Below are 21,854 nucleotides of genomic sequence, written 5' to 3'. Positions count from 1 at the left end.
TGTCCCATTTTATGTTGTTGTCAATTTACATTTTTGCACTGTATATCCATTTACTATTATAGCTATAGCTATTTTTAATGCTGTTGTCCTTTAAGCTTTATACTAGAGTTAAGTGTTTAACACACCACCATATTATAGTGTTAGAGTATTCTAAGTTTGACTTAGAATACCTATATTTACCAGTGTGTTGTATATTTTCATGTTATTAATTAGCACTTTTTATGTGTACTTGAATAACTCCTTCTAGTGGTAATGAATCCCCTCAGCTTTTGTTTGGGAGAGTATCATGCCTTCATTTCTGAAGGACAGTTTTGCTGGGTAAAGTATTCCTGATTGGCAGGGTTTTTTTTTCAGCACTTCAAGTATATCATCCTACTCAGTCCTGGCTTGCAAGGTTTCTGTTGAAAGATCCACTGATAGCTTTATGATGGTTTCCTTGTATGAGAGAAAATTTTTTTCTCTCGTTGCTTTTTAAATGATCTCTTTGGCTTTGATTTTTGGCAGTTTTATTATAATGTGTCTTGGAAAAGATTATTTTGGATTGAAATTATGGGGTGATCTATTAGCTTCATGTACCTGGCTGTCCAAATCTCTCTCTTGGTTTGGGAAGTTTCCAGCCATTATTTCTTTTTTTAAAAAAAATAAATTTATTTATTTATTTATTTATATTTGGCTGCGTGGGGTCTTCGTTGCTGCGCATGGGCTTTCTCTAGTTGTGGCGAGCAGGGGCTATTCTTCATTGTGGTACACGGTCTTCTCATTGCGGTGGCTTCTCTCGCCGCGGAGCACAGGCTCTAGGCGTGTGGGCTTCAGTAGTTGCGGCTAGCAGGCTCTAGAGCACAGCTCAGTAGTTGTGGCGCATGGGCTTCATTGCTCTGCAGCATGTGGGATCTTCCTGGACCAGGGTTTGAACCCATGTCCCCTGCATTGGCAGGCAGATTCTTAACCACTGCACCACAAGGGAAGTCCTGCCATTATTTCCTTCCTTCCTTCCTTTCTTCCTCCCTCCCTTCCATTCATTTATTTTTATTTATTTTTGGCTGCGTTGGGTCCTCGTTGCTGTGCACAGGCTTTCTCTAGTTGTGGCTTGCAGGCTCTAGAGTGTAGGCTCAGCAGTTGTGGCACATGGGCTTAGTTGCTCCATGGCATGTGGGATCTTCCCGGACCAGGGATTGAACCCGTGTTACCTGCATTGGCAGGCAGATTCTTAACCGCTGCACCACCAGGGAAGTCCCATTATTTCTTTAAATAAGCTTTCTGTCTCTTTCTCCCTCTTCTCCTGGGTCTCCAGTGATGTATACATTGTTTCACTTAATGGTGTCCCATTAGTCCCATAGTCTTTCTTCACTCTTTTTTTTTTCTCCTCCTCTGACTGGATAAATTACAAGTGATATTTTTTTCTTTTTGGGGGGTTTACTTATTCTTTCTTCTTTAAAGTCCAGTCTGCTGGTGAAGCTATTCAATTCTTCAGTCATTGTGTTGTTCAACTAAAATCTTGTTGTTGTGGTTTTTTAAAATATTTTATCTTCATTGAACTTCTCAATTTGTTTTTGTACTATTTTCCTGATTTCATTAAATTATTAATCTGTGTTCTCTTATAGCTCTCTGAGCATATTTAGAACAATTATTTTGAATAATCAAGCAATTCATGAATCTCTATTTCTTTGGGGTCAGTTAGTGTAAGTTTACTGTGTTCCTTTGGTTTGTCATATTTCCCTAATTTTTCCTGATCCCTGTATCCTTGCATAGGCGTTTGTACATATGAACAAGCAGTCACCTCTTGCAGACGTTATGGACTGACTTTAGTAAGGAAAGACTATCACCTGTGAGTGGGGACATGCCAGAATGTTCTGTCATGCAGGTTTACTGGTGCAGGGTGCCAAGTACTAGAGTGTGTGGCAGCTCTGGCTTGGTGGAGGGGAGGTGTGGTGTCTCACTGGCTCAGGCCACTGGGGTCAGGGCATTGGCAACTATGTGGCCCTTGGTGAGTGCTGTGGGGGTCCCCAGTGGCTGCAAGGACTGATAGGGCTCTCAGCAGCACCTCCAGGTCCAGCAGCTAAGGATGAGGGCAGGCAGCAGTGGTGGCCAGAGCCAGTGGCGTGCATACACTCAGCTCCGGGGCTGGCCGAAGTTGCTCTGAAGTGGCAGGGGTTGGTTGCAGACACAGTGGTGAGGACCAGGGCCTGCAACAAGGACCTCAGCCAACTGTGGGCACACTGGCTGCCGTGCGGCCCCTGGCTGTTGGTGTGCACTCCTGGGGCTGCAGTGTGTCTCCACAGGCACTTGCATGGCAGTGAGGCCAATGAAGGGAGTCAGGCCCGGAGCGTGCAGGTGCACAGCTGCAGGGGTAGCTGCAGGTGAGCCCAGTGGTGCAGACCAGTGGCGAGAGAGAGCCGAATCTGGGCCCCGATGCAGTTAATGGGGCCCTGTTGCCGTGCACTGCTGTGGCTGTAAGGTATTGCCACAGGCACACAGCAGTGGATGTTAGTGACAAAGTTCAGGCCAGGGAAGTGCAGGTACACAGCTGGCAGTGGGCCTAGCTGCCTGTGAGCCCAGTGGTGCCGGTCAGTGACTTGAGATACGACTGAATCCAGGCCCATCAGCATTTATAAGGACCTTGGCTGACAACATGCACTTCCATGGCCACGGGACAGCACACCAGGTGTGCACATGGCAATGGAAGTTGGTGACAAGAGTTGGGCTGGCAGCATGCAAATGCACAGCTGGAGGAGGTAACCCCAAGGGTGCATATGGTGATGGGGGTTAGCTGTGAGGGCTAGGCTGGTGCCTTGCACTCCTGCAGCTGCGGAGGCCTTGACTAGCTGCCGCTGTGGATCCCAGGCTCTGGTGGATGGGGGTGGGGCAGAAGGGCCTAGAGGTGGACTCAGGCAGCTGGTGTCTGTAAATGCAAATACCTGTTGGGCAAAAACTGGTGAAACCTGCAGGGAGTCTGTGGCTGTGCTGCCTATTGGTTTCTTCAGTGGGAAAGCTGCTGGGATCCTCTGCAGAACAGGTCACTGGGAACCGTGGTTGCTACTGCTGTGTGGGTGATACTGGTAGCCTCTGTTCTTCTTCCGTGTACCTAGCTACCTCTGTACATCTCACCTGTGCTGGTCTCTGGGTGGAGTGAAACTGAAGTGGGTCCTTCCTCTGGTGCCCTGAAAGGCTGGGGAGGCTGGTTGCTCGCCTGCTCCTCCTTTTCCAGTGAGAGCTCTTTCTAGCTGGGTTGGTCTGTCTGGCATTGAGCAGCGCGGGCCAGCGGGGTGGGACGATGCAGGCAAAATGAAGCGGTTCTTCCTTCCCTTTTTGAGGAGTTCTTCTCAGGTTTTTTGTTCTACTCTGTTGCTGAAGTTTGTTAAGTGGATTCCTGAGCTCTCCCAGAGCTGTTTTTGTTCCTGCATAACTAATTGTTGACATTTGTTGGGGAAGGCTGGGGTCTTCTACTTCGCCGTCTTGGTGATGTAACTCTCTACAGAGTTTTTTCTGTTTGATTTTCAAATAACTCCTAATCAACTGTGAAACTGACTCATATCTATTGATTGAATGAATATATTTAGAATTTACTTGCTTATCTTATTTAAGTCCTACAACTCTATAAAGTAGGTACCGCCGTCATTCACATTTTAGACAGGGATAATCTAAGGTTTTCAGTGGTTAAACTGCCTATCTAGACTCACAAATGTATTAAGTAATAGAATCTGGACGTGTATGAAGACAATAACTCCAAAGTCCATGCTCTTGAACCGTGTGCTTTACTACAGACCACTAACACCCCACAGCCCCAGCTCTGACCGGACAGCCTTTAACAACCCTCCTCAATCACACTCATGGACCTCACGCCCTGGCGTACACAGCTTCAGAAAGATCTTCTGGAATTGAGACGTATACATTTTACCGCACACATCTGGCCACCAACATAGGGAGCTTTCCTCAAAGAAAGTAACAAATGCAACCACAGCTTATCCCCTGCTCGATTCCAGTCCTCATCCTCTCTCCTCTGCACCCTCCCCTTCACTCTAAAACACAGACCCTGGAGCATAGCCTATCCTCAAAGGCCTTTATCTGAAGGTAAGTCCAGGGCAGGCACAAAAATATTATGGACACGAATTAAAACATTAATGGGCCCAATTCAGAGGCATTTGGAGAAATTTTGGATCCTACCCACTGTAAGCCAATCTCAACTCCTTTTCTCTCTGCCAAATTCCACAGAACCCAAAAGTGCACAAACTTCCTTTCCCGTTTTCTGTCCTGAACCAGGTCTCCAGAAGACAAAGGCTAGAGCCTTAGGAGGCTGGAGACAGTGAACTGCACATGTGTTGAGCAAAGGGCTGCACCTTCCTTCCCCAATGTTATCAGAGGCCCAATATGTCACATTTCTGAAGTCAGCATCCATTAGCCTCAATGGTCCCTCCTTTAGTGCTCCCCAAAATAATCTCTTCTCTCTGGAGGTATTGCTCTTTTACAATCCCAAGGACATAGTTTAAAAATGGGCTATAATCACACCCTGACTCTATACTAACATAAAACTACCACAAATACATGCCACAAATATATCCATTTCAATTATGGATATACGTAAAACATTTAAATAAAGCTGAAAACAGAGGCCAACAATTAAAACGTGTCATATCCATAATCATCAGGGTTTCTCCTGGGTTGCAAAATATGTTAGATTCGAAAAATTACACAATTATTAAACAAAAATGGAAAAAAATCCAAAAAAGAAATACAATCCAAAAGAAGACCGCTGCTCTCAAAGTTAACTTTAAGCACCAACTCTGACTTTTTTACAAAGGGTATAATGCTGTGTGACTGTCTTTTCATTAAATATATAGTGAAAATCTTTGATGGTAAATATATTTTAAGAATATAAAGTGTCCCCCTTCTGTCCATGATGATAATATAGTCAAGAGGTATACAAGTTCAAAGAAAAAAATATCTAGACATAAATAAAAAATATGCAGACTCTATATGAAGGAAATGAACTTTACTGAACAATAGTTTAAAAGATTTGAGTAATAAGAGGTACAAATCATTTTCCTGAATACAAAATGAACTATGTTACGGCACAACATTCCAAACAAAATCTCAACGAAGTTATGTATCTTCACATTTTTTTTGTTCTGTTGCTAGAATTAATGTAAATTTTATGTGGAATAATGGGAAGAGCCAAACATTTTGTGAAAATAAAGACTAACGCTTATCTAAAGATGTGTCATTAATAGCTATAATAATCTAAATATTTTAGTTTTGAGTCGGGGAAAAAAACGTGAAGTCCTAAGATTGTCATAAGAATTCAGTATATGATATTGGTAGTGTTTTTAAAAAAGTGAAGAGAAATGGGCCTATTTAATAAATGGTGTTGGGGTGGCAGAAGATTAAGTGAAAATAACAGGGATTCAACAGGATAAGCCTTCCCTAGAATAACACAGATAAAGGGGTAGGTTCAGGGCAACTACAGCTGCAGTCTCCAACTGGGGGCAATAAACAGGGGTAGTGGCTGAGGACATCTAGGATACCCATGAATTAAACCCTCCCAGAGGCTACGGCTCCACCTTTACCTGCCAAGCATAGGCATGATGATAGCTCATACCAAGCAAGGGGAGGTCAAGTTCAAGACAAGAAAATGGGCCCAATTTAAAAAAACAAAAAACAAAAACAGGTTACACATGTGTCTGTATTACACACAACTTCCTCCAGATATCCAAGTGGCTCTTTCCCTCCACTTTGGCCTCCCCATTGAGGTCTTTCCCTCTCCACACTACGTAAAATCAAACCATCTTTCTGACAACTTTTCCCATTTTAGTTTTATAACACTTGTCACCATCATCTTCTCCCTTGCAGATATATTTTCTTGATATGGCTGCTGGTAGCAAGAAGGACACAAACTATCTGGTCACGATGACTTCTCAATAAAAATATTCTAGGATGGGTTCTCATTGGCCTATTTTAACAAAGGATCATTCCTGGATGAATACAGACGTGGAGCCAGGTATAGATGGTACCATCTGGAGTAAATGCCAACTCCACGCTCACAAGAATAGGTTACATTGCTAGAACAATGTAGAAAAGTTGCAATAGCCACTACATAATCTTGAGGAACTGACGTCTACTCTTAGACACCACTGTTTGAGAGCAAGTTCCCCTCAGATGCTTGAGGAGGTAGAGAAGTGATGTTTAGTATCTTGCATGCCCCACCTTGAGCATGTCTGGAGTCCACAGGATGGAATGGTTGATGCTCTCTGGGCTCAGTATCCTCATCTACAAAATAGGGGTAGTTATCCCTATGTGAAAGAGCAGATCTTACCTTGAACTTACTTCCAATAACACACGGCCAAAAATTCTCAGTTGTCTAACCCCCCGCAAAGCCCAAGTCCTTAAAGAATAAGACGGGGTTCAGAATTCCTTGAAGCCCCTTGTGAAGACATGCTCTGCTCTTGTCAGTCTTTAATCACATTCCTTAAAATACAAGAGGAACTTGGAGAAGCATGGCGGCCATGACTGGTGCCCAAGGAGGTAGCGAAATTTTCTAAGCTTTCCTAGGACTGTGCTGATAAACCAGGGCCCATATTGAGAGAAGAGGGCATAAATACTCTTTGGAGTATAACAGATGACTATTCTTCAGACTCTACCCCAACAGTTACCTCCCCTGAAGTAACTATTGGCTTTTAGTTCAGCAGGTATCCCAGGCCTTTTGCCATGTATTTTAATCCATATATATCTACCTATAAAGAATTTATAACACACTGGAGTCTTATTTTATGGGCATTTGAATTTTGCCAATCAGAAATACTGTCAAAATATTATACTTCAATTAAAAATCCACACAAAAATGTACTCATTATAATATGTGAAGTAAACACCTACTCTTATTATGCTCTCGAAGAGGGTAACCAGTTATCCCAACTGGTCATATCAAGCCAACAAGAAAAAGGATGAAATAATCAAACAGTGCAGAGAGGACTGGCTGTTTGGAAGAACAGAGAGCTGCTAACCTCACACCACATATGACAAGAAACACCATGCAGGGATATGAATAATCAATTTAACATACCTGCTTCACAAATGCCAAAGGAAAGACATACCTGCCACAGTGCTCAGTTCCAGAAGGAATTTACTTTATGACAACGTAACAGCACAATGAGGCAGAAACACTTAACTTTCAACTAGTAGAATAACTTTATTTCTAATACTGAGACTTTATATAGGAATTTACGGAATATAAAACATTGTGCTGCTTATTCTCCAATAGCTCCACCCAGACCTTCCCTTCTACATTCTCTGTGCCCACTTGTGCTCACCTGCAGGTGGCATCTGAGGGTTCTGGGGATTTGGTGCCAAAATTTTGGTAGTGACAATATCTCCTATGAGGAGGCCCCTCCTCAATAAGAGCAGCTCTTATTGGGCTCTGGTAACACTTGCTTCCATCCTTTGCCCCTTAAGGACTTAGAATGGTAATAGCTTCCTGGTGACACTAGTCTCTAGGTGCTTCAATATCCCTTGTTTTTGGCCCAAACTACTGTACTGTAATAAGTCTGCCATTGAAGTCTTAGTTGAAGCAGAATTCTGTTTTTCACCAGAACCATGGCTGATACTAACAGCCATCCCTATACTAACTTGTCAAAAGAAGTAATTCTTCCCTAAAATTGCTGTATAGAACATTAACACTTAGAAAAGAATTCATCTGTATCAGGGGACTGCCTTCAGGTCTAAATAACAGACATCCCTGAGAATAAATAAGAAGCCACTATTGCCACAGTAATACAAACTCCTAGTAGAGAGCAGGTCCAAAAAGAGTTGTGCAGCTTAGTGACGTCATCTCTGAGCCAGGCTTTTCCTATCTTGTGTACTGTTATCTTCAGGCTATTGTCCTTCAGGATCACAACTATAATCTAGTGTAACATACAGACATTAAAATGTCCAGCAGAAGAGAGACAATCTCTTCCCATGTCATGACAATATTTTATCACTGAGATCTTTCCCCAAAGCACTGCAGAATATTTTCCAAATATCTCACTGCTCACACGTCCATCCCAACAAAATCATTAGAATAGAATCTTCATGATTAACTTAGACTAATGTTGATTTACCCCTAAATCATCTGGGGGAAGGACGGACAAAGAGACAAAACAGCCCAGCAACTAAGAAGCAGGGATTGGCTTTTGGGTGGGCAGTATCTCTTGGAACTGCTTTTAATGTGTTCCAAGGAAGCAAAGGAAACAGTAGGACAAAGGAGAAAGAGACAGCATATTACAGTCGATTAAATAAAATACAAATACATAGTTCCTTTGTTACATATAACTCAGGTTACACACATCAGGCCTAAATAGATACAGCAACGAAGCACCAAGAATATGACACAGGCATTTCATTATACACCACTACTTTTTATTTGTAGAATGCAGTGAGCATTACTGTTCATAACTGATGTTAACCTTTGCGAAATTTATGTAAATATCGTTGTTATTAATAGCATTTACATAATTGACTGACCCAAGGCAGCTGAGTAACCTCAGAAAAATATTGTTTGGCTCTTTTATGGAAGTGGAAGCTCAGTAAAAATGGCCATACTCATTCACATATGCTAGCAAAGTTAGAAGAAAGGTAAGCAATATGGTTGTAAAATAGCATATACTGGCCATACTACAGAGAGACTCTGGTAGTATTTAGAATAGGATTGATGCAGAGGTAGTTAAAAACCTCACAGAAACATATTTTGGATTCTTTATTGAAGAGGCCAATCAGCAATAATGGCCATAGCCATTTATTTATATCAGGAAACGGAAAAAGGGGTATGTGGCTTGTACTTTAAATTTTCCAAATGTATTTTCATAAATACACAGTGATGTGCTACTGTAAATATGTGACTACAGGTTCTCTGAGAAAACAAAACCCTGATTTGTAGAGTTTGCCAATTATTATGGTGTAAATACTCCCACTAAAGCCAAGCTACCAACATGATGGCACTGAATGTAGAGCTGGGAAGAGATGTCCAGTAGCACATTATACAGTATTCACCATGCAGAGTCAACAATACAAATAACCTAAAGAACAAAGATAACAGCAAAATACTGTAAAATAATTAGGAAGTGATGAGTGTTGAGTACTTATTACCCTTGCTTTTAAAATATTTAACTGTAAGTTTATATAGTTTAATTTTTAAATAATGACTCTGTTTAACAACTGGCTCACAAAATTCCTGAAAATTTAACAATCAGCAGTACTTGCAAGCCAGTATAAGCTTACTGCAGTACACCACTATGTGTTGGTATGTGTGTATAAACATATTTACATATACATATGTACATAATTGTGTCAACCTATAAAGACACTGATGGTATCTAGTGTGGGAAATATTAATATAGACCATAATAGTTACTTAACTAAGGGTTCAGAGTTTCTCTTCACAAGCATGTTGAGCTCTAATATACATATCAAGAATACCTCAAATTTCTATATTAGCATACTCACATAAGGCCTGCAAACAACAAGGACTCTTCACATAAATGTTTAATGCTGTTGTCATTTAACTTTTTTAAACTTATGATTCTGTGAATATGACTAAATGAGTATCATCCATTATATTTACAATAAAATTTCAGCATCACATCCAGAATATGGCACGACACAACATAAATTCTAGATAAAGGTTTTTGCCATATTATTTAAATGAATTTCCCCTCAATATAAATTTTCTGATGGAAAGTTTCAATTTTTCTTGAAAGCTTTCACATATTCGAAACATTATAAGGTTTTATTCTAGTACTAATTATCTGAAGTACAACAAAACCTCACTTTCTAATAATCTGTGGCATTCTTTGGGTTTCATTAATCTCATTTAAAAAACCTGTATAATGAATTTGAAAGAGTGGATAAAGGCTTCAGAACGTTCAGGATGCTGAAAGAGCTTTCACCCTTGTGTGAATTCTCTGATGTTTAGTGAGCACTGACCTCTGACTAAAGGTTTTCCCACATCCATTACACTCATAGGGTTTCTCCCCTGTGTGAGTCCTCTGATGTTTAGTGAGAGCTGATTTCTCACAGAAGGTTTTCCCACATTCGTTACATTTATAAGGTTTCTCTCCTGTGTGAGTTCTTTGATGTACAATGAGGTTTGATTTCACACAGAATGATTTCCCACATTCATTACATATAAAGGGTTTCTCTCCTGTGTGTGTTCTCTGATGCACAGTTAGGGCTGACCTGTGGCAGAAGGATTTTCCACATGCATTACATTCATAGGGTTTCTCCCCTGTGTGTGTTCTCTGATGTTCAGTGAGGTTTGACTTCACACAGAACGTTTTTCCACATTGCTTACATTCATAGGGTTTTTCTCCTGTATGTGTTCGCTGATGGTTGGTAAGATGTGGTTTCTGACAAAAAGACTTCCCACATTCAGTACATTCATAGGGTTTCTCTCCTGTGTGTGTTCTCTGATGTTGAGTGAGGTTTGACTTCTCCCAGAATGTTTTCCCACATTCACCACATTCGAAGGTTTTTTCTCCTGAGTGAGCTCTTCGAAGTTGGGTGAGATGTGACTTCTTGTTGAAAGTATTTCCATTTTCATTGTGCTCATAAGGTTTTTCCCCCATGTGTACTATCTGATGTCTAAAGAGGGTTGACTTTTCCCATATTTTGTGACTTACTTTATATTCATGGGGTATCTTTCTTGTGTAATTTCCCTGATGGATAATGAAAGCTGAACTGTCACAGAAAATCTGCCCATATTCATTATAAGGATTTTCCCCTGTAAGAGCTCTCTGATGCCCCAATCTTAAATCCATATAGAAGGACTTCCCACAAATACTGCATTCATATGGCTCCATTTCCAAATGAGTTCTCTGAGATAAATTGAGCTTTAAACTTTGGATGAAAGTTCTTCCACATTCATTATATTTACAGTGTGTCTCTCCTATCTGAGCTTTCTTGTTTGTGAAAGAGTCTGCCTCCCCATGGCAGCCTTGTCCATTTTCATTATACTCAAAAGGTGGGTCAAAAATTGGCTGAGTGAGATCCTGGCTACGATTGAGGACATTCTTTTTTTGATTACATTTATAAGATTTCCCTCCAGTAGGAATTTTCTCATGCCGAATATCAAGGAGCAATTTCTCATATACATTAAACTCATCAGGCTTCTTTCCAGAATAGTTCTTTCTATTAATAATTAAGCCTGAAATATTTTTCAAACTCATTTCACATGTGTCACATATCTTATACAGAAAATTTCTTGAAGGAACAGAGTCTGTACCTAGATTTAAAGTATTCCTTACTCTGTCACCACTATCTGTACTTAACGTTTGGTTGGTGAAAGCAAGTTGCCAAAAATGTTCATCTTCATTTTCCTGGCTGCTCTCTATCAGGTCATCAAGTTTCCAGTCTTCTAGAAATGAGAAAAATAACCACATCTTATAAATCCTAGTACATTTCTAATGGAATTGGACTTTTACACTAATGCCCTATTACAGTCAATTCTTTTGTTTTAGGCTCTGTTTTCTGGTGTAAACTAAATCCAAGTATACATTTCCTTTACCCTTCTAGTTTGAGTGGAAAATAAATACATGCTGCAGTGGAATACTTTATTAATATAACCTTTAAAACTGGACAGAAAAAGGTGAAATAAATTCAAAGCACAGGGAACCAGTGAGTGGCTGATTCAGAAATCAGGAAGCTCAAGAGAATGGAGTGAGCCCAACAGAGAGGTTGAACACTGAATAAAGTGACATTGAAGATTAGTAGACAAGGGCTTTCAGGGGATGAACTATGTTTGGTGGAGACAGAACAGTCTAGTCCTAATCCCCTCAGACACTTGATTGCTGGGTGGGATTCCTACTAGAGTACTTGCTTCTACTCTACACATCAACACCAGACTAAAGTTCTGAAAACACCAACTTCCTCAGGTTCAGAAGAATTGTCCGCTAGCCCAGAATCTAGTTTTTCCTTTAATTCACAAGGAATAATTATTTTTTTAAATGCTGTAAGAGCAGCAGGCTAGAGAAGGTGAAATGAACTCAAGACATGGTGAGCAAGGGATGGAGATTTTCCGAGCATTGTTCATGTAGGGAGAAGGAAACTCCAAGAACTGGATGAGTTCAGCAAAGGAGGTTTTTTGTTTTTGTTTTGTTTTTTTAAAGGAAAATAGACTGTCTGAGAAACATATTAGAGGACGTACTCAGTTTGACAGAGGCAGATTATGGTTTCTTGTCCTTATCTTCCCACAGCTTGATTACTGAGGTAGGATCCTCACTAATATGCATGTTGCCATTCCTCTTTTTCCCATTTGATATAGCAACATCAAAATAAATTTCTGAAAGCACCTATTTCCTCATGTTTTAAGGGACAGTGCTTTAACCCAGACTCTAACTCTCTATCTAGCTGTGATTCACAACAACACAAATGCCCAACAGGAAATACAAAACAGAGGAGGGGCAGACCATCTCTGCAAAACGACCAGGTTCATTTGGTTTTCTCACAGCTGTTAATGAAGTTGTCCCAACCATCAAGTCATATGTTTCTTTACTTCAGTCTGCTGGTCTACTTTTACCCAAAACAATTTTGTTTCTGAATCAATACTGATTTTTAAGTCTGCTTTTATATCTAGGTTTATCTTTACAGTGAGGTTTTCTGCTTTCATATCTAGCCTCATCTGTGGCTTAACTTACTGGTGAGACCCATAATGATCACATTTTTCTACATGGTTCTGAGACCTTCAACAAACTTTATCATAAAAATTCTATCTATACTTTACTGTTGGTATCCAATGCAATAATCTTAATTACGTGTTAAAAAAAAAAATCTAGAACAGTCCTGAGCCCACTGCTCCAAAGACTAACTGATAATAGTTTTTATCCTGGCAAACACAAATCAAAACAAAAACTAGATTCACAGTAAGAGTTCAAATCACAATTCCACAAATCCATTAAAAAATATCTGTGCGGGGCTTCCCTGGTGGTGCAGTGGTTGCGCGTCCGCCTGCCGATGCAGGGGAACCGGGTTCGCGCCCCGGTCTGGGAGGATCCCACATGCCGCGGAGCGGCTGGGCCCGTGAGCCATGGCCGCTGGGCCTGCGCGTCCGGAGCCTGTGCTCCGCAACGGGAGAGACCACAACAGAGGGAGGCCCGCATACCACAAAAAAAAAAAAAAAAAAAAAAAAATCTGTGCAACTGTAGCTGGGGCGCTCATAAACTGTTCATTCCCAACAACACACATTTCACTTAATTAGCTACACTCCAGCCTTGGCTCTCCTTGGGACCTGGACATCCTTCAGGAAATGCTACTTACTTTAATTGAAAACAACAAACCACAAAAATATTAATAAAAGAACAAAAGCCAACAAACTCTACAACATCCTACCATGTTTAGCTTCCACTTGCTGCCTTAGAAGAAGTTACTGTCTGTTTAATTCACTGTAAAATAAAACAAATCCAGTGCTCAATGCTAAATCCTTTGTCATGACCACAGTCTAGCTCTTGACAGGTGTCACCAAAATCCTGTTTTCTCTGACTTCATTGAGGACACAGTACATTAATCATTCTTAGAAAGTAATGTGCATATGAATTATTTCCAACCTGTACATGAGGACAAAATAAGGAAATGTGCATTTAGGAAGAGTACTACAGAATGCTTTCTGAATGGATGAAAAAGAGTGATCTCTTCTAAACTTGGCTCAACAAAGTAATTATTAAAATATCAGAAACAGGAAAAATATGAAAGGGCCTTCTCTTTGGGAAAACAAAATCTCAACAATGATAGAAACCTCAAGCAGCAGTCATATGATCAGGTCTGAGTTTTGGGGATACAGATACTAGTGGGTTAGGGTTACAAAATGTGGACTATTTAAGTTGCAGCAAAAAATTGATCTCTAACTTAAAATAAGTGAAATAATAACAAGCCATTACTATATACCATGCAATGTTTAAACACTTTACATTTCCAATTTTAATTAAGTTTCTGAAAAGGCAAAATAAACAAAAGTAAAGTTATAGAAAAAGATAAAATATTTATAAGTGAAATTTAAGACATAAGATAGTATGAGGTTTAGTATAAACTCTGAAGAGCAGAAAGAAAGACTCTGAGATATATAGAACAGGACCACATTGTGACAGTCAATGGAAGGAGACTGTAAATTCATTTATTAATAAGGAGCAACTTTGTTAGGCTAGTGAAAGATAAACTGGATGCTTTAGGTAAAAAAATAAAAACCAATTAGGAATTAGATCAAGTCAGGAATGACAGAACAGAGACAGTTATGGTTTTGAGTGACATCAGTGAAAAGTGAGAAAATGAAGAGATGAAGAAGATGGAAAGGAAAACAATATCAGGAGTATTTGAAAAAACTAGTAATAGGGAATAACGGGTTCCATACCTTGATCCCATGGTTGCCATTTAAGGCAGTAATGGATGGTTGAATGTTCCTTATTTGACCCCTGGGAAACCAGGCTCTCTAATTTTCTTGTACCTCAGACTGTTCCTCTCAGTCTCCTCTAATGACGAGATTTAATGGATTTACACACCTTGTAAAAGTGGTACTATCCCAGGACTACCTCTCTCATTTACAATCACTTTCTAGAAAAGGAGACAGCAAACTATGACTGCAAGGCAGTGGTCCTAGAACTAAGGATGTTTTTTATGTTTTTAGAGGGAAAATAACAGAAGAGGCAGCAGAGAGGAGTGAGGAGGCAGAGGTAAGAGGAGGAGGAAGAGCAGCAGCAGCAACTGAGACCATGTGTGGCCCACGAAGCCTAAAATATTTACTGTCTGGTTTTTACAAACAAGTTTGCCAATCTCTAATCTAAAAGTCTTCATCTAGCCCCAACCTTTAACACCACCTAAAGCTGACGCCTTTCGAATGGATATCCTAGGTCTGGCCTCATTATGTACTTCATACGATGTATATATGAAATCACCTTTTCAATCCCAGATTCTAACAGTTACCTCAGCTTCTTGTGTCCAAATGTAAAATTTGTAGTAACTTCCCTATAATCTCTCCTCCAAATTTTCTCTGTCTCAGTAAATGGTATGCTAAGTTATCAGGTGCTTGAGACAAATCACTGGAATCATGCTCAACTCCTCTCTCTCTCACACTCTGTATCCAACCCAATAGCAAATCCTCTTGATCTCATCTCCAAAATATATGTACAAATCCACCATTTCTCAGCACTTCCAACATAGCCTTAGACACTAGCCTCTCTCCTCCCGAGTACATAGTAGTGTCCTGTTATTCCTTCCTTGCTCGTGCCCAAGCATCATCTACCCACCACATATTCACCACACAGAAATCAGAGATTCTTTTAAATTATAAATCCAATCTTATAGCTTAATCTGATTTATGTTTACTCATAAAAGCCTGAGGATTTCCCACATCACTCAAAGTAAAATTAATGGGTCTCCCATGGTACATGCTACTTATGACATCATCTACTACCAATCTCCCCCAGGCCTTCTCACCTCCAGCCACACTGACATCCTTGCCATTCCTCAAACACCCTAAGAGCACACCTGTCTGAGAAGTTCAGCACCTGATGTTCCCTCTGTCTGGAATACTCAGAATCCACAGAGCTCACACTTTAATTTATTAGAGACTTGTCTATTGTGGACCTCATCAAAAAGGTTTTCTCTTGACTTCCATACCAAATAGCACATGCCATCATTCTCCAACGCCCTCTTCACTGCTTTAACTCTCTACAGTATTTATCACCACCCAACACCATGTGTATGTATACAAGCATGTATAACTCCATACACATACACCTATACACACACATATGCTTTTCTGTCCCTCACTGTAATAGACACTCTGTGATAATAAGGACATTCTTTTAATTACCTATAAACATAGTTGGGTCATATTGGGCGCTCAGCATATATTTGTTAAATGAATATATGGAAGTATTGCATGAATACATACTACCTAACAAGAGAGGTCCAAAGACAATACAGAGAAGGTGAACAATTTTAAAAGATAAAGTAACCAAGAAAAATTATCTCAGATGAAGCCAAATGAGTTTGGATTATGGATATAGGTAAATCACTCTAAAATGTCAAGTAACAAAGGGAAGCATTTATGAGTGAAAGTGACATATGGAGGAATGTGATTAAGGTAACAAAGGGATGTGGGCCAACTGTCCTTAATCACTTCCAAAGGTCTGGGGCTAAAAAATGTTTTTTTGGAAAAATAGTTCAAAGTTGATAAACCATAAACCAGTGCCCTAAGATCTCATTTCCTCTGGCTTCCATCTGCCTGTGAACTCACTAACTCACCTGAGCGGCACTGTTTTGGGAATCTTTCCTCTAATATCCAAGGTTCTTCTCCTTGCTCAATCTTGAAGATCACTTCTGGCTTAGTAATGCAATTCCCTGTAAAGAAAATAACACAGGACTATGGCTGAACAGCCTGGCTTCAGGGACTCTGAAAAAATGATGGGGAAGAAATGTATAGCTTCAGGAGCTACCTAAAAGAGGTGCCTAAATGAACTAATCCTTAAAGAGGTAAGAATATAGCATTCTTTATAGTGGCCAAAAGGGATCAGTCATCTGATCCCTTGAATCTCCGTCAGGAAATTCCACAGGGAGTTCTTATGTTTCATCAACTAAGAAATGCATGCTACTCGTTCACATGGAGAAAAAATTCTTACCTACTGAGACAAGATGGCTGTAATTTTCCAGGATCACGTCTCTGTATAGTATCTTCTGAGCAGGATCCAGCAGGTACCACTCTTCCTGGGTGAAGTCCACACACACATCTTTGAATGACACTTGTTCCTGTAACAGTATATTCCTTTTCTATATGAAATTGTCAGAGCTCTATGAGTGGTAAATATTTAAAAGAACTAATCTCTTTAGAGTTTACTAAAAATTGGTATATAGGATTGCCTTCTTTTATGCTATCCTAAGTAAGAAAAAAGTAATATCGTGTACAAATTGAGTTTCCACTAAGGGGGTGGAACTAGTTGCTACAAATGTTATTCCTGATAAGGAGACATACACATTAACATTTATTAAATTAGACATTGTAGGAGCTAGCATTATGCACGAAGTAGACTGGAGTTACCAAGAAAAAGTTCTTTCATATTATCTTTTATATTATAAAGTTAACTGTCACTAAGGAAGTAAAACTTGCAGTTGTTAAAATGAACAGAGGGATTAAAATTAGTATGGTACAGGCCCTAACCAAGTTCAACCCGTGACTGATTAAAGTGACCAGTCCTGTACTCTACCTGCCCAACAGAGAAACGGATGAATCCTCTCTGCTAAAAGAGATCATTTTCTGGAGCCTCTACCAATATTTGTGTTGTTAAATACAATGTCTGGCATCCAATAAAAAATTTCATGTTATATGAAGAGACAAAAACCAAGGAAAAAAAGAAAATAAAAGCGTACCCATAGGACACTCAGATAGTGAACAAACAAGAATTTCAAAATGAGTTATGATTAATATGTTCAATAAAATAGAGGAAAATATGAACAAAATAAATGAAAGGATGGGAGAAGTTCAGCAGATATGTGGTATGTGTGTTGTGGAGAAAGAATTAACAGAGCAGGCCTGAGACTGCTATCCTCTGAAAGATCTGCTACAAGGGTGTTCCTTGGCTGGCATCTGGGAACTTGGATTTCAGGAGGGTTCTTACCAGTCCTTAATAAGAATGGTTCACTGAGCCTAAACTGTTTGTGTAAACAATATGATTTTTGCTGCACACATAAATTCCTTCTGGAGTCTGGAATTTTGTTATATGCTAAGCAGAAAGCACCTATGTGACTAGCCCCTGATAAACATGCTGAACACTGAGTGTCTGTTGAGCTTCCCTGGCAGACATTTCACATCTGTTGCCACATCTCACTGCTAGAGGACTTAAGTGTGTCCTGGGAGAAGACTCTTAGAAGCTTGTGCCTGGTGTCCTCTGGACTATGCCACATGTGCCTTTTCCCTTTGCTGATTGTGCTTTGTATCCTTTCACTTCAATAAGTGATAGCAGTAAGTACAACTACATACTGAGTCATCTTAGCAAATCACTGAACCAGGTAATGGTCTTGGGGACCTCTGATACATGTGTATACAAACACACACAGATACATACATATTTGCATAAAATGGGCATTCCAAAGTTGAAAATTACAATATCTGAAATTAAGAACCATTAGATGGGTTCAAATCATATTAGAGAAAGAAGATACAATCTGAAACATATGCATCTAACAAAGGAGTATCAAAATACATACAGCAAAAACTGATAGAAATGAAAGGAGAAATAGACAAATCTAAAACCACAGTTGGAGTCTTCTATCTTGAGCGATTGAGCAGGCAGAAAATCAGTAGGTATACAGATGACCTGCACAGCACTATCAATCAACATGATCTAACTGGCATCTGTAGAATATTCCATCCAAAAAAATAAAACACACATTCTATCATTCTATTCTAGCTCATATGGTCCATTCACCTAGATAAACCATAGTCCTGGCCACAAAACACACCTTAACAAATTTAAAACAATAGCTATCATACAAAATATGTTCTCAGACCACAATGGAATTAAATAGAAATCAATAAGCAAGAGATAACTGAAAAATCCCAAACAGTTGAAAATTAAACAACATAAATAACCTATAAGTCATACTTATAAATAATCTATAAGTCAAACCTATAACCTATAAGTTTTAAATAACTTATAAGTCAACCTATAATAACCTGTAAGTCAAAGAAATCTCAAAATGAAATGGAATAAAAATGAAAATACCATGTATCAAAATTTGTGCGATGCAGTGAAAGCAGTGCACAGAGGGACATTTATAGCATCAAATGTATATATTAGAAAAGATTTAAAATCAAAAACCTAAGCTTCTATCTTAGTAAACTAGAGAAAAAAGGCAAATTAAGCCTAAACCAAGCAAAGTAAAGGAAATAATAAAAATTAGAATAAATCAATTAAATTGAAAATGTGAAAAAAATACAAAAAGCCAATGAAACCCAAAGTTGCTTCTTTGAAAATATAAATAAAATTAATAAACCTCCAATCTAACCAAGAAAAAAGGCAAATTGGAAATCTCAGAAATGAAAGATAGGTTGACACTACTAAGCCTAATGACATTAAAAAAATAATAAGAGAATACTACAAATAATTCTATTCCTGAAAAATTGGTAATGTAGATGAAATTGACAAATTCCTTAAAAGACACAGCTACCAAATTCACACAAGGAGATACAGATAACCTGCATAGACTCATTTCTGTTAAAAAAAAAAACTGAATCAATAATTAAAACACTTCCAAAATAGAAAGAACCAAATCCAGATGGTGTCACTGGTGAATTCTACTATACATTTAAGGAAAAAATAATAACAATTCTCCATAATCTCCTCTGGTAAATAATACCTCCAAACTCATTACATGAGGCCAACATTACCCTAACAACAAAACTAGATAAAGACATTATGAGAAAAATAAAGACTAATGTCTCTCAATAACATAGATGCAAAAATTCTCAAATATTGGCAAATCAAATCTGACAATGTATAAAAAGAAATACAAACCACAACCAAGTGGAATTTATTGCAGGTATGGAAGGCTGGGTCAGCATTAAAAAAATCAATCAGTATAATCCAACATATCAATAAGCCAAAGAAGAAAAATTACATGATCATATCAATTAATGAAGAAAAAGCATTTGACAGAATCCTACAGTCATTCATGATAAAAACTCTCAGCAAACTAGGAATAGAGGGGAACTTTCCCAACTTGATGAAGAAGCTAACATCATACTTAATGTTACGAGACTGGACACTTTTCCCCTAAGTGCAGGAACAGGGCAAGGATGTCCTGTCTTAATACTCCTATTCAAGTCCTAGCTAGTACAGAAAGACCTACAACAAGACAAAACAAACAAAAAAACTGAAAACAAAATTTAAAACTGAAATATGATTAGAAAGAAAAAATAAAACTGTCTTTATTTGAAGTCAACATTGTCTATGTAGAAAGTCCCAAAGAATCTACAAAAAGAAAAAGAAAAATAATCCTGGAAGTAATAAGCAAATATAGCAACATCACAGGATACAAGGTCAATATTAAAAAGTCAACTGTTTTCCCATATCAGAATAAACAATTGGAATTTCAAATTTTTGAATGAAAAAAATACCATTTACAATACAACTATCAAGAAAAAGTATTCAAATATAAATCTAACACAATATATTTCAGGGATATGCAGAAAAACAAAAACTGATGGAAGAAATCAAAGATCTAAATAACTGGAGAGATAGTCCATATTCATCAATCAGAAGACTCAGTATTGTTAAGATGTCAATGCCTTCCAACTTAATCTATAAATTCAGTGCAATTCAAATAAAAATCCCAGCTATTTTGTAGACACTGAAAAAATGATTCTAAAATTTAAACAGGAAGGTAAAGGACCTAGAATAGCCAACGTAATATGGAAGAAGGAAAAAGAGGATATACATTACCTGATTTCAAGACATATAAAGCTACAAGTAACCAAGACAGTGTGTTATTGTTGAGAGAGACACATAGATCAGTGAAACAGAACAGAGGTCCCAGGAACAGATCCACTGATATATAGTGAACTGATTTTTTTTTTTTGTAATTGAGGTATAGCTGATGTACACTACTATATAAGTTTTAGATGTACAACATAGTGATTCACAATTTGTAAAGATTATATTCCATTTATAGTTATTATATAATATTGGCTATATTTCCTATGTTATACAGTATATCTTTGTAGCTTATTTATTTTATACATACTAGTTTCTACTTCTTAATCCCCTACCCCATCTTTCCCCTCCCCTTTCCCTCTCTCCACTGGTAACCACTAGTTTGTTCTCTGTATCTGTGAGTCTGTTTCTTTTTTGTTATATTCAGTCAGTGTTTAGTATCAATATGAACTCACGGCTAGTTATTTTTTACCTTGTTTATAGTCCAGTACTACCTTGTTCATTTTGTTGCTCAAACTGTTTCAGCTTGATTATTAAATAGAGCACTTTCAATATGCTTTCATTAAAGGCACAATGGCATTTAAATGGAGAAAAGATAGTCTTTCGACAAATGATTCTTCAACAACTGTACCTCTATGCAAAAAAATGAACCTAGGCACAGACCTTACACCTTATACAAATATTAACTAAAAATTAATCACAGACCGAGAAGTAAAATGCAAAACTATTAAATTTCTAGAAGACAACATAGAACATAGGAAATCTATGTGATCTTGGATTTGGTGATGAGTTTTTAAATACAACAGAAAAAAACACATTCCATTAAAAAAATACACGGGTTGGGTTTCATTTAAAATAAAATATTTTGCACTGCAAAAGCCATTTGTAAGAAAATGAAAGGAGAAGCCACAGACTGGAAGAAAATATTTGCAACATATATATCTAATAAAGAAGTTGCATTCAAAATATGCAAAAGAACTCTGAAAACACAATAGTAAGAAAACAAATCACCTAATAGAAAAATGGACCAAAGATATGAATAAACATGTCAAGCAAAGACATATGGATAGCAGATAAATTTATGAACAAATGCTCAATATCATCTGTCATTAGGGAAATATAAATTAAAACAAAAATGAGATACCATGACACATCTACTGGAACAGTTAAATCCAAAACAATGACAACATCAATTTCAGTTCCAGATGCAGAACAAGAGGAATTCTGATTCACAGTTGGTAGGAAGGTAAAATGATACAGCACTTTTGTAAAATTGGTTGGCAGTTTCTTACAAAGCTAAACAGTCTTAACATATGATCAAGCAGTTTCACACCCTAGCTATTTAAAAATGTATGTCTAGGGCTTCCCTGGTGGCGCAGTGGTTGCGCGTCCGCCTGCCGATGCAGGGGAACC

The 21,854-nt window shown here is 38.4% G+C and overlaps 1 protein-coding gene across 9 annotated transcripts in view; it reads right to left on the bottom strand.

Moving 5' to 3' along the window:
- Window positions 1-5,003: 5,003 nt before the first annotated feature.
- ZNF248 (zinc finger protein 248) overlaps window positions 5,004-21,854 on the bottom strand; it is a 24,632-nt gene continuing 7,781 nt past the window's right edge. For all 9 annotated transcript variants that reach the window (XM_055080869.1, XM_028481062.2, XM_028481063.2 and 6 more), the window contains 3 exons: window positions 16,632-16,758; window positions 16,258-16,353; window positions 5,004-11,380 (listed from right to left, as the gene is read on the bottom strand). In XM_055080869.1, coding sequence (XP_054936844.1) covers window positions 9,891-11,380; window positions 16,258-16,353; window positions 16,632-16,758 — 1,713 coding nt within the window. In that variant the 3' untranslated portion in view covers window positions 5,004-9,890. The remainder of the gene's footprint in view (window positions 11,381-16,257; window positions 16,354-16,631; window positions 16,759-21,854) is intronic.

This window comes from Physeter macrocephalus, chromosome 20, assembly GCF_002837175.3.
Source record: "Physeter macrocephalus isolate SW-GA chromosome 20, ASM283717v5, whole genome shotgun sequence".
Lineage (NCBI taxonomy): Eukaryota > Metazoa > Chordata > Mammalia > Artiodactyla > Physeteridae > Physeter > Physeter macrocephalus.
Note: the sequence above shows the minus strand (reverse complement) of the source record. Positions and strands in the feature narration are given on the sequence as shown.